Genomic DNA, 12,278 nt, shown 5'->3' with positions numbered 1-12,278 from the left:
TCTGGGCCCCCCTCCATCATGGGCCCCTAGAATCCGTCTTCTTTACCCCCCTTTTCGGCGCCCCTGGCTACCAGTTTGATACACACTTAAATAAATTGCCAGATATAGCCAATTTGCTCAATTTACCTTTTTCTCTATGTTATTATCAATGATTAATGATATTTATCTTTGTGGAAACACTGATCATCTTAATGATTTCTCACAATAAATATCAATAGAAACAGATAAATATTTTTATAAATATATTTTGACTCTTTAAAATTCAAAATTCAACCGAAAAAATAAGAGAAAAACTAGCTAATTCGAATCTTTTTGAAAAAATTAAAAAAAAAATTATGGAACATCATTAGTAATTTTTCCTGATTAAGATTAATTTTAGAATTTTGATGACATGTTTTAAATAGGTTAAAATCCAATCTGCACTTTGTTAGAATATATAACAAATTGGACCAAGCTATATTTCTAACAAAGACAAATATTTTTTGGGAATTTTAATCATAATAAGTTTGAAGAAATCTTTCACAAATATTCCTCGTCGAAAAAACAGAAGCTTAAATGAAGAATTAAATTCAAATGTATTTATTATTCTTTACAATAAAAAAAAAATTACTTGAACATTGATTGAAATTTTCAGGAAAGAAGAGGAAGGAATTTAAAAGGTAAAGGAATATATGTGTTTAAAAATCCTAAAATAATTTTTAAGGTTGTACTTTTTCTCTAAAATTGTCTCTCTGAAAGTTATAAGAAGCAAAGTAAAAAAATAAATGAATTTATTTAAACGAGTGAAGACCAAGTCTTTATAATATTTTTCTTGGATTTTCAAATTGTATTTGAGTTTTGTCTCTCTTGCAATTAAAAATGTCGAGCAAAGCGAGACCAGCTTGCTAGTAAATAAAATACAATTTAAAAAAATAGAGGCAGCTCACTGGTAAGTGCTGCTATTTGAGCTATTTTTAGAACCGGCCAGCGGGCGACTCATCTGGTCCTTACGGGCGACCTGGTGCCCGCGGGCACCGCGTTGGTGACCCCTGCTCTAATTCACTTCCGTAGAAGGCACACATATGCTTTTATTTTGAAGTTCCAAGTCGGAAGCTGCCCCCGAAATAGACATCGATTGCTATTGTGAAGTTTTACAGTCCGTAGTAGATATGCCACACAAAAAAAAACGAAAAAGAGTGACTTTTTAGCGTGTCATTGACACAAAACTAATCCGACTGGTTGCTAGGAAGTCCAAAGATTACTTTTAAACCGTCTAACTGGTTATAATCTGCATTTCGTGTCGTTGCTTGCCCGTATGTAGTTTAGCTAGCTATGTAGCTAAATAGATTATATCACAGGTTTAAAGAATGCACTGGGATAGCAAGCCGAGAGAGCAGTAAAGGTGAGTGTTTGCCGTCTTTTAGGGCGATATTTGCATCATTTCGGGTCGCCGTTAGCAGGTAAACGTCACAGAATGTGATGTCACGTGATTGGGTTATCGCCATTGATAGACTAATATTTGTTCTGTTACTGTCAACGTAGATTCATATGATATGCTATACTTCCTGTGTTGAAGACAAAATGAACAATGTGAACAAATGACTAGATATGATATTAAAGAGATAATATAATGATTGGTGAATAAGTCAATTAAATAAGGTATGTACAATGTATGAGTGATTTCTAGCTACACATTCAGCAATCGCATTTTGGTAAATGATCAATAAATTAATGTATTGCTGAATTTATTGATTGTTGATGCCATTACTACTTTCCTGACTGCAAATAGTTTTTGTGTTGTGTCTTTTTAATTGTTCTGCAGTTGAGAAGATGTAATCTTCTGTATTTGTCCACTTCTTTGAGTTAACCTAACATGTACTTTATTTCCCTAAAAAACTGGTGAATTAAAATTCATTTAATTGTCAAAATGTAACTAATAAGTGGCCATTCAGATAATACGAATATAGAAATTGTCTAATTATAGCAGAGTCACCGACAAAGGATGTCTAATAATTTCTCCTTATATCCAATGATTCAGGATGCTTCAGGGCCCGTACGTAAGCCTGGACCGGGACCGGCCCCTTATCCGGCTCCCCTACACCTCCTTTACCATCGGGACACTTGTGCTTCCTATTACTGGACTTGTTGTCTCCCTCTTTATTTCTTTGGTGTACCATTTTGAAGATGCCATATACACACACTGCCATGTGAGTTTAGTTTAAACCGTTAACAAGCGTCGTGTTTCGTACTGTGTGCACTACCTGAGCGTCTCGTCTTTTCCCGCCAGGTGTCCAACTACCTCCCGTCCATCAGTGGCGCTATCAGCCGCATACCAGAACGCTACATCTGGCGCTGCTGCATAGGTTTGCACTCTGCGCCCCGATACCTGATGGCCGCCTCCTATTTCCGCTTCTACCGGAGCCGCTTCGCCGAAAAGCTTCCTGAGCTGATCCTGAGTGGGCTGGCGTTTTTATGCAACCTCACTGAAAACTCGGCCTTGCTGCTGCTCACGTACGTGGCATCCACAGAAGACTACAGTGAGTAAAATACACTTTCTTATCCCGTAGTTTGCATATTTGAATTGAACACTGTAACATTAGTGTTGTTCTTTTAACCACAAACCAATCAAGACTAAATGAAAAGGGTGCCTACTGGTTGTAACCAAGTAGTGCACTCAAATAGGGATGTACCTGTATACTGCATAATAATGTATGTATGTATGTATGTAATGATAATATTAAGCCCATGCATAGTTTCTGCACTGATTTAAACATGTTTATCTATTGCCACTGATTGCTTTGTTTTATTTTTCTTTTGCAGCTGTTCACAAATATGCCTTCTTCGTTTTCATTGTGAGTTCACTGCTTCACATGCTCATAACATGCCGACTGTGGCATGTCATCAAGAAGCACTATGTAAACCCCGAGGTAATGTCATCTCATTGTTAGATTCAAATGCCCGTTGGATGACTACTATTGTGATTCAGTACTTGATTACTAAACATTATGTCACAGAAAAGAAGCAGTTTGCTTTATTTTCACTTGGATAATGATGGAACACTTTGTTTTCATGTCAGGAGGCGACTTCGTACAAGTGGAAGCTGCGCCTGTTCCTGTTCAACATAAGCTGCTGTGTGGCGGCTGCGTATTTCTTCAGACGCCACAATAAGCACTGCGAGACCGGAGGTGAGAACATTGTGTTTTGGCCAAGTCCATACAAATATGTAGCTACGGCTTGACAGAAAGACATATCTTCCTCACTTTTGGGTAAAAACAATTCTACAGTTAACTATAAGTCCTTTATATTCAAGTGCTGCTCCAGCTGATCAGAAACCTTAAAAAGCAACAGCAACTGTACAGTCCAGTTCCTTATCTTTAGTGAGAGATTAACTGTACATGATCTAAGTGATTATGTTGTAACAAGGCCCCTGCACTTGGGTAAAGTTTGAAGGTTTTTTTTCTGCCATTAAAATATGTAAGTTATTAAGAAAACGTCATAAATATTCATATAAAATTAATGTAGCCGTGAAAGTTCCATAATAAGGTCGCTTGAATCAAATATCTAAAACTATACCTACATATAAAAATGCAAATGGTTTGTTACACTTGAATAGCGGCAAACCTAACGTAAAACACCTGACTCAACTCCAATGTCATAACGTCATCAAAGCTCACTTTTATACATTCACACACACCACCAGTATTTTGGAACAAATATAAGGTGATAGAAGAAAGGTAAAATATAAATATAACTGTGGCATCATAGGGGAAAGTTATGTACACATTTCCCTTTTGCACCTCATTGCACATTGTTCAAGGACCCTTGATTAAAGTTAAAAATAGAAGTATAGTTGTTTTTTAAAGACAGAGAAAGACTTAACTCCCAGGAGATGCTCTAATACTGACATTATCATAATAATCATGACCTATTATTATGATTCATATTATCCATAAATGATGGTCCAATGTGTATCAGATAATCTCTACTTCACTCTAAAGCAGTGGTCGGCAACCTTTACCACTCAAAGAGCCATTTTGACCAGTTTCACAAAATAAAGAAGACAATGGGAGCCGCAACCATTCTCGCGAACATTTGCTGTTGGTCACCCAGATAACAATAATAAGGGCATGCAATGAAGCCATTGCCTTTGACACCTTCTACAACATGTACAAATTAGTTGCCAGTCCAGCAACATGTTGTATGTGGCTTCCGCAGGTACATGTACGAGATTGTAAGGCATACTGGGTGATACAGGTTACACTGAAGGTTGTGATATAAACAACTTTAACACTCTTACTAATATGCGCCACACTGTGAACCCACACCAAACAAGAATGACAAACACATTTTGGGAGAACATCCTCACAGTAACACAACATAAACGCAACACAACAAAAACCTAGAATCCTTTGCATCCATGATTCTTCCTGACTATATTATACACCTTGCTAGCACCAAACCCCGCCCCCCCCTCGCGTCGGTTGAGGTGGGCGGGGTTGGGGGCGCGGGATCAGGAATAGTCATGGATGCAAAGGATTCTGGGTATTTGTTGTCGACCCCTGCTCTAAAGCAAAGGTCTTCAACAGGAGTTCCACAACCCCTAGGGGGTCCACAGAGGTACAGGAAGGATGTCGTGAAATCTTATGTTGATTTTGAGTTTTTCTAAAATATAACTATTTGTATTTTCACTGCAATTCACCCACAAAATGTACATACCTTTAAATATACATTAGTTTATAATTGATTGTGGAATGGCCACCCTACTGGTTTGAAATAAAAACATATATAAATACTTATGTCATTATATTCATGGTAGCATTTAAGATAGCGAGCAATCAGCGCTCTCGTGCCTGCTGGCGATTGGCAATACTAGTTTTTAGCCAGCGCTTAGCGCATTAGTTTCCCGCTTGCTATGTACAGGTCAGGGGTCCCCGCTCTGTCTCTTCTTTAGTTTGGGGGTCTTCGGCCTGGAAGACCTCTGCTCTAAAGTAAAGGTAAATGTGAAACTTGACATACTTACTGTATAATCGTAATAAGTAAATAATGACATTTTACAGGGTTATTTAAATTCATATTATGGCCACTTTATATTGCATTTGTAAAAAAAAAAAAATTAAAATAAATAAATATGATATAATTATAAATATTATTTTTTTGTTTGTTTTTTCAAACAGTATTGCCCGCTGTCTGTTCGCTGCACGTTCAAACAACACCAATTTATTCAGTGGTGTTTTTCTAGGTATATTAATCCTATCTTTAAGAAGTCAATAACCTAATTAAGGATTACATACATATCTTTTAGTGCATGTGAACATACCACGTGTCTGTATGGGGCGGAAACGTTGGGTTTCGGGTGGAATGGAGGGCCTTTTAGGAGGTTTGTGTGTGAGAACCCAGAATTTGGTGCTACGCCCCCGCTCCTAATATGTTCAATGCATTGTAAGAATTTTTAAAAAGAGCACTGGTATGTCTTTGTATGTTTCGGTAAGTCTCCTCCCATAGCCAAAACCCCCGCCACTTCATTGACACTGCATCTCTGCCATCCCCAGTCTACACGCTGTTTGCTTTCTGCGAGTACCTGGTGGTCTTCTCCAACATGGCCTTCCACGGCACGGTGCACTGGGACTTAGGAAACCACATGGTCATGGTGGCCCCAACGCCTGAAGACAAACGATACTGAAACGGCAGTGGACTCTTTTTAAAAACACGTTTTTGACTGTGAACCCTTTTTAAAAAAAAAAAAGAGAGAGAAGTGCGGACTCAACTACAACATTCCAACAGCCCTTGTACTGCCTGTGAAGTGTTAAGAGGTTATATTTTTATTTTTTAGCAGTCAAAAACACTGAGGAACTGCTTGTTTATTCAAATGTCCTTAACGTGGAGAACCTAATTTTTTTAAATATACAGAATGTGAATGTAAAAAAAGACGGAAAGATTAAAACAGTATGATCAAATGTCTTCACGTTCACAAAAAAAGAAAAGTCACTTTCAAATCCTGTGCAGAATTTATTTAACATGAAAACAACCTTCAATGTGTTACATGTACTAAGCAGCGGCCCTAGGGGCCACCATTGGTATATTCTCTTAGGCGCTGTAAAAAATTAACTCTGACATCTCATCGGCGACTGGAGAGAAAGTCCAGAGAATCGGCAGACAGGAAGAGGAAGCGACTTCCAGCCTGTTTTAAGAGACGTTGTGAGGGAGAAGACGACACCCTGAGGGAGTGGACAATTCACGCCACCGCATGTCCTATTTGCTTCTAAAGACGTTTCCTCCTCAAGGCCTCTGCAGGAAATGTTGTTGTTGATTCATTCCGTCTGCTTTCACGTCTTTGGACAATGAAAGAAAATCTTAGCGAAATTGTTACATCTGAATCATTTCTTTACAATTTTATTTAACCTATATAACTATACTTTTGAATATAATTTTTGATCAGTAAACAAAAACAAATCATCCCTCCCGACTAATTGGATTACTTTCTACTGAGATGTTCTTTTCTCATAACATTTAATTAAAATTATATTATAAAGTCTATTAAGTTGTATTATTTTTGTGTAATGAAATATTTTTGTATGGGCAGATTTTTCTGTGTGGGGTTTGCATGTTCTCCCCCGTGACTGCATGGGTTCCCTCTGGGTACGCCGGCTTCCTCCCACCGCCAAATACATGCACCTGGGGATTGGCAACACTAAATTGGCCCTAGTGTGTGAATGTGAGTGTGAATGTTGTCTATCTGTGTTGGCGCTGTGATGAGGTGGCAACTTGTCCAGGGTGTACCCCGCCTTTTGCCCTAATGTAGCTGAGATAAGCTCCAGAAAGACCACGGAAGGGACAGGGAGTAGAAAATGGATTGATGGAAATATTTTAGTTTTAAATGGTTTTCCCTTATCTGCTTTAATAGCTTAGTTACCAAATATGTTATGGAAGTTACAATTTGCATTCTCCTTTTTCAGTTTTAATTCAATTAATTAAGGTGAGGAAGGTCGATACCATTTTTTTTTTAAACTTAAAACAAATTATCACAATGTTAAACAATTGAATCAAGTCTTTAAAGCTCAAATCAGACTAATTCGAGCCAGTCGGCGCTTTGGTCCTAGAGCAGCACGCAAAGCTTCTTGCCGACGACGGGCTCTGGGTTGAGAAAGGCCCTCACGGCCTCGGCGAACACGTCCTTAATGCCGTCCTGGTTTAGGGCGGAGCACTCGAGGTAGCGGACGGCCTGGATCTGCCGGGCGAGTGCGGAGCCCTGGTGATGAGTGACGGGCGCCTGGTTCTGCTCCTTTAGCTTCCTCTGGATCTCGGCGTTGTTTCGAAGGTCGCTCTTGGTGCCCACCAAGAGGATGGGGACGCCGGGGCAATGGTGTGACACCTGTGGACACGTGACAATGTAAGTAAATGCAGCACTATGTCATCAAACAGACACGCCCCCTCTTGCTAACACAGCCTGACCTCAGGATGCCATTTGTGTTTGACATTCTCGTAGGAGGCGGGGCTTGAGATGGAGAAGCAGATGATGAAGACGTTGGTCTGCGGATAGGACAGTGTTCGCAGGCGGTCATACTCCTCTTGGCCGGCCGTGTCCCACAGGTTCAGGCTTATGATTCTACTGTCCACTGTCACCTGAACGCACCACACACCGTAAGTATATGCAACAATTAATGCCTCTATTGAATGAACCATCCAGTTTTCAATATAATCGGTGGATGTGTGAGCTGGAGTCCCTCATTAGAGTTGGGTCAAAAAAAACATCTGTGGCTGTAGGCAACCTCCTAAATTATTTTGTTAATCAACCACACAATATGTGATGTACTACATTATAACTATGCATGTTTGAAATAAACTAAACTAATTCCTAATACAAGATGGCAGTAGCTGCATTTTAAGGTATCATGCGTGGTCAGCGTCAAGAAGATTTATCTTTATCTGCATGCACTTTAAAAAGATGAAGGTAAATTATACTTGTTAATGAATGACCATCTGTGTTTTCCTTTCCACTTTCTCATTCACTCCAAATTATTAATATAGTAAAACATTTACCTTTATATATATATAACAAGTTTTAAAAAATTCTGAAATAAGGCCTTGTTTAGGGAAATAATACTCCCCGCCATTGGTTGTCGTAGCACGTGTCACGGTAAACCCTGTTAGATTTGCCCAAAATATCTGGTCTTACCTTACATACAAGGTTTAAGGTTTATTTAGTCATATAACAAAATTTTAAAGCAGCCACTACTACTCCAAAGTTCCATTCATAAAATACAGCTAAACACACCAATCAATAAAATGGTAAAAACTAAAACAAGAGTACACATACTGAACAAAATAAGCACTATAAATGAAATTAAATAAAGGCTATCCATTAAAATATGAAAATGTATAAATAAAAATGTCCATAAGTATGTCCAGCTCAGCTTGTTTTAAATTCCAGCGGAAATAAGTGTGTTATTAAAGAAGATTAAATGTCTCAAGAGATGTAGCAGCTCCGGCAGTTAGATATCGACATAACTTTGTTTTCCAAGCACAGTAAGAGAGAAGGTGAGTGGGATGGACAGTGCTGAGAAGATAAAGCGGATGCTATGTATTGAGTTAAATCATTAAAATCATGACAGTGTGTCAGCAACTTGTTTAAGCAATTCGAGCTAGTCTGCATCATACGGAAGCAGAATAACGCCATCCAAGGATGTTAAAATAATCTTTAAATGAGGGATACTCATGATCCATGAAAAAATGGAAAAGCTGATAATGGGGAAGCAACTTGAAAAAGTGAATATGTAATTCCACTCTCTAAATGCTGTACATTAGTATACTTCATAAAAATACTGTAGTTGTTAGTATGACATTCTATTATATTGTTTTATTAGGGCTGTGAAATTATTGTTTCTAATCAGATTAATTACATTTTGGATTATGGATTAATCATTTTTATTCACAGGTGTTTACTCGCTGGCATATAAAATTTTTTCCAAAGACCCCAATATTTGTACACAAATGCAATTTTTATCATCAGAATGTCATCGAGTAATGTTTTTGAACATTTTACTTGAACGCATGTCATTTATTAGTACAAAACTTGGTAATAGTTGTGCCTAAAGTTCTTTCAGGCCATGACCCGGGTAACGGATCATGATACTGATGTATGCATTGATCCGATAACTGACCGTATAGCGGTTAAGGTAAAAAAGCTTGTACAGTCAAAATACATTTCATAATGAATGTAGATGTGTTCATTATTAATGCGATAATTTTTTGTGATTAATCAATTGTAACAACTCTAATAGGGACGGTGTGGCGCCCTGGTAGAGTGGCCGTGCGCAACCCGAAGGTCCCTGGTTCAATCCCCACCTAGTACCAACCTCGTCACGTCCGTTGTGTCCTGAGCAAGACACTTCACCCTTGCTCCTGATGGGAGCTGGTTAGCGCCTTGCATGGCAGCTCCCTCCATCAGTGTGTGAATGTGTGTGTGAATGGGTAAATGTGGAAGTAGTGTCAAAGCGCTTTGAGTACCTTGAAGGTAGAAAAGCGCTATACAATTACAACCCATTTATCATTTAATTATTTTACTTCATAAAACTTGTGTAGTTGTCAGTACTACATTCTACTGTGTTGTTTTAGACAATATTTTTTAATGTAAAAATTAGTTTTTCTTTTAAAAAGCATGTTACATGATAAATTTGTGTTTTTTTGGAGGGGGCAAAAACTAATTAACGTATTTCCTTGAATTGCCGCCGGGGCGATAATTAATTAAAAACCTCTTCTCACTCCTGCGCTTACCAAAGGCATGCGGTAAAAGTAAGCATGCGCTAATTATTTTAAAACCCCTTCTCACTCTAGCACTTACCAAAGGCATGCAGTAAAAAATTTAGTGTGATGTAAGCTTGGACCTTAAATCCTACTGAATAGCTCTTAATCTTCTTCCCTGTATGCGATTTGAAATTACCGGTATTGAAATCAGCCTCCTCCATTTTGAAAATGATGACAGGGGAAGTGTCACTCGTGACGTCACGAGTTTGACTCGGCGGTAATACTAAGCATGTGCTAATTATTTTGGGAATCGAGTTTGACCCGGCAGTAATTCAAGGCAGGTGCATACTATATGTCCTGCGGCGATTCAAGGAAATACTGTAATTTCGATTAATTTCATTGACGAAGTTGATTTGAGCTAAAAGTGCTCTGAGATAAAAGCTACACCACAGCTCATGATATGAGCTTAATCGGTATCTGTCTACATGTGTGCATAGTTTTTATTATCTCATTTCCATACTGAGCTGATTAGGGATGATTGGCATGCGCACACCTGGCTGCTGTAGTTGTCAAACACAGTGGGGATGTACTCTTTAGGAAAGGCTCCAGTGGTGTAGGAGATGAGTAGGCAGGTCTTCCCCACAGCGCCATCGCCCACGACCACACACTTTACTGTCTGCATGATGACCTCCGACCCCGCCCTCTTCAGAAACCTGCAACATGTCCAACATGAGCCTGCTTTCTTCCAAGTAATGTTCATTTTCGCATAGTAACAGTAGACAAGAGTAGGACTCGTCTTCGTTTGGTTACCTTCCGCCCAATTGGATCAATTGTTCAGAGACTCATTACGTCCCATCGTCTGGCTCCTGAGAGCAGGGAGAAAAGAGAAGAATAGGTCCTTGTCAGTTCCAATTTGCTGCTGAAAGTTCCCTATAAACACAGCAAAGCTTGAAAGGGAACTTAATTTTGGGGTAATTGTGTCCATCATTCTAAAATCCTTATGTAAGACAAAAACAAATGCTTTTCTTTATGGATTCTAACTCATAAATAAACCCTAGCAAAAGTCATCTAACAAAGGAGGAAATAGGATTCGCTCTATTTCGCCTATAAAGACCTCTAAAAAACATCCAATATACATCCATCAATGTTTTATACACGCGCTGTGAATGTATATGTAATTTAGTAATGGGCACATTCATAATAACATGTAACATTTAAAATTTTTCCCCATTTTAAGCATACAGCAGCGCATTAATTTCAGACGTGTCACAACTTTATTTGGGACAAATGATGATGCAGAACCTTCTATTTTTTTAGCCTAAATATAAGGGGGATGAACTACAGGCCTTAGAAGCTGAGTGATAAACAAATATAGCATGTAGCAGTATTGCTAAGTGCAATACAGGACATACAAACTACGAACTTAATAAAACAATCACTTCTGTACAATGTCTGCTCTCACTGGAATGCAGACTGATGGGATGTTCATATTTTCAGTTTAGATGAAGAATTAATCATAATCCTCACTGAGGTTTAAAAAAAAAATAAACAAAAAAAACATCATCCGTCGAGGAGCATCTTTTTGTATCTTTCTTGCCATCATCGGGTCTAAGTTAAATTTCAAAGGCAAGAGACTTCTCAGTTTATGGCCACAACCTTTTACTATTCAAGTGAGAGGCATTATGTATAATTTTGCACAAACTTTTACTAACCCGGAGGCAATACAGCCCCTCACCGACTCAGTATGTCAATGTAGCACATACTTGCCAACCTTCCCGGATTTTCCGGGAGACTTCCGAAATTCAGCGCCTCTCCCGAAAACCTCCCGGGACAAATTTTTTCCCAAAAATCTCCCGAAATTCAGGCGGAGCTGGAGCAGCATAAACTAGTTACCTCTTTATGGTCACAGTGCCACTAAAAGTGGTTCCTTGGCGTTAGTGCTTATAGAAAAATTATATTTAATGCAGTACTTGGCTAATATTCAGGTCACAGGATGTAAATGGGGTGTTGTTGGCGTTTTTTAAAATATTTTTTAGAAGGCTTTATGATCACAATAGATTACTCTCATTACCTGCATTGTTAGCCACCTTGTAAATGCCATATATTACAAATTAGAATGCATTTAAAAAAATTGGGATTACATAAGGACTGTGAATGATAGGCAAAATAAAAGTGCAATCCCAACTGAAAATAATCACTCAATCGCAGACGCCGCTTTATTATTCACTTTTGCTGAATAATATTGAAATAGTTGGTTATGTGCATAGTTCGCATGCAAAAAGTGATCATATTATTCCAGCGGACTATGTGCCAAGAATGAAATACAAACTGTGAGAATGCGGCTCGGCCCAGACTCCGGGGATGTGACCCCACCCTTGCCTCACTCTTTCTTGCACTCTGGGTGGAGGTATGCTGATCTCACTCCTGCTGCAAGCCAGAACCTCTCATCTTGCACATTTTAGTATGTGAAAAAAATAGTCTTCTGCAATTATTTAATGGGGTTGGTTTTCTGTATGTTTGATAACACGCGCTGAAGTTACATGCAACTTCAACAAAAC

General features: G+C 38.6%; 2 protein-coding genes across 2 annotated transcripts in view; one reads left to right on the top strand and one right to left on the bottom strand.

Moving 5' to 3' along the window:
• Positions 1-1,071: 1,071 nt before the first annotated feature.
• Positions 1,072-6,511, top strand: pgap2 (post-GPI attachment to proteins 2). The gene is made up of 6 exons (XM_061898746.1): positions 1,072-1,381; positions 2,018-2,186; positions 2,267-2,516; positions 2,800-2,906; positions 3,056-3,164; positions 5,529-6,511. The coding sequence occupies exons 2-6, from the start codon at positions 2,019-2,021 to the stop codon at positions 5,657-5,659; spliced, it is 765 nt and encodes a 254-aa protein (XP_061754730.1). The 5' UTR covers positions 1,072-1,381; position 2,018; the 3' UTR covers positions 5,660-6,511.
• Positions 5,966-12,278, bottom strand: part of rhogb (ras homolog family member Gb) — a 12,416-nt gene continuing 6,103 nt past the window's right edge. Inside the window, exons 2-5 of the mRNA XM_061898747.1 lie at positions 10,531-10,586; positions 10,274-10,433; positions 7,429-7,599; positions 5,966-7,348 (exon numbers count right to left, since the gene is read on the bottom strand). Of these exons, the coding sequence (XP_061754731.1) occupies positions 7,073-7,348; positions 7,429-7,599; positions 10,274-10,402 (576 nt within the window). The 5' untranslated portion in view covers positions 10,403-10,433; positions 10,531-10,586 and the 3' untranslated portion in view covers positions 5,966-7,072. The remainder of the gene's footprint in view (positions 7,349-7,428; positions 7,600-10,273; positions 10,434-10,530; positions 10,587-12,278) is intronic.

The sequence above is a fragment of the Nerophis ophidion genome, linkage group LG04 (genome assembly GCF_033978795.1).
Source record: "Nerophis ophidion isolate RoL-2023_Sa linkage group LG04, RoL_Noph_v1.0, whole genome shotgun sequence".
Classification (NCBI taxonomy): Eukaryota; Metazoa; Chordata; class Actinopteri; order Syngnathiformes; family Syngnathidae; genus Nerophis; species Nerophis ophidion.
This window is presented reverse-complemented; position numbering and strand designations above follow the sequence as displayed.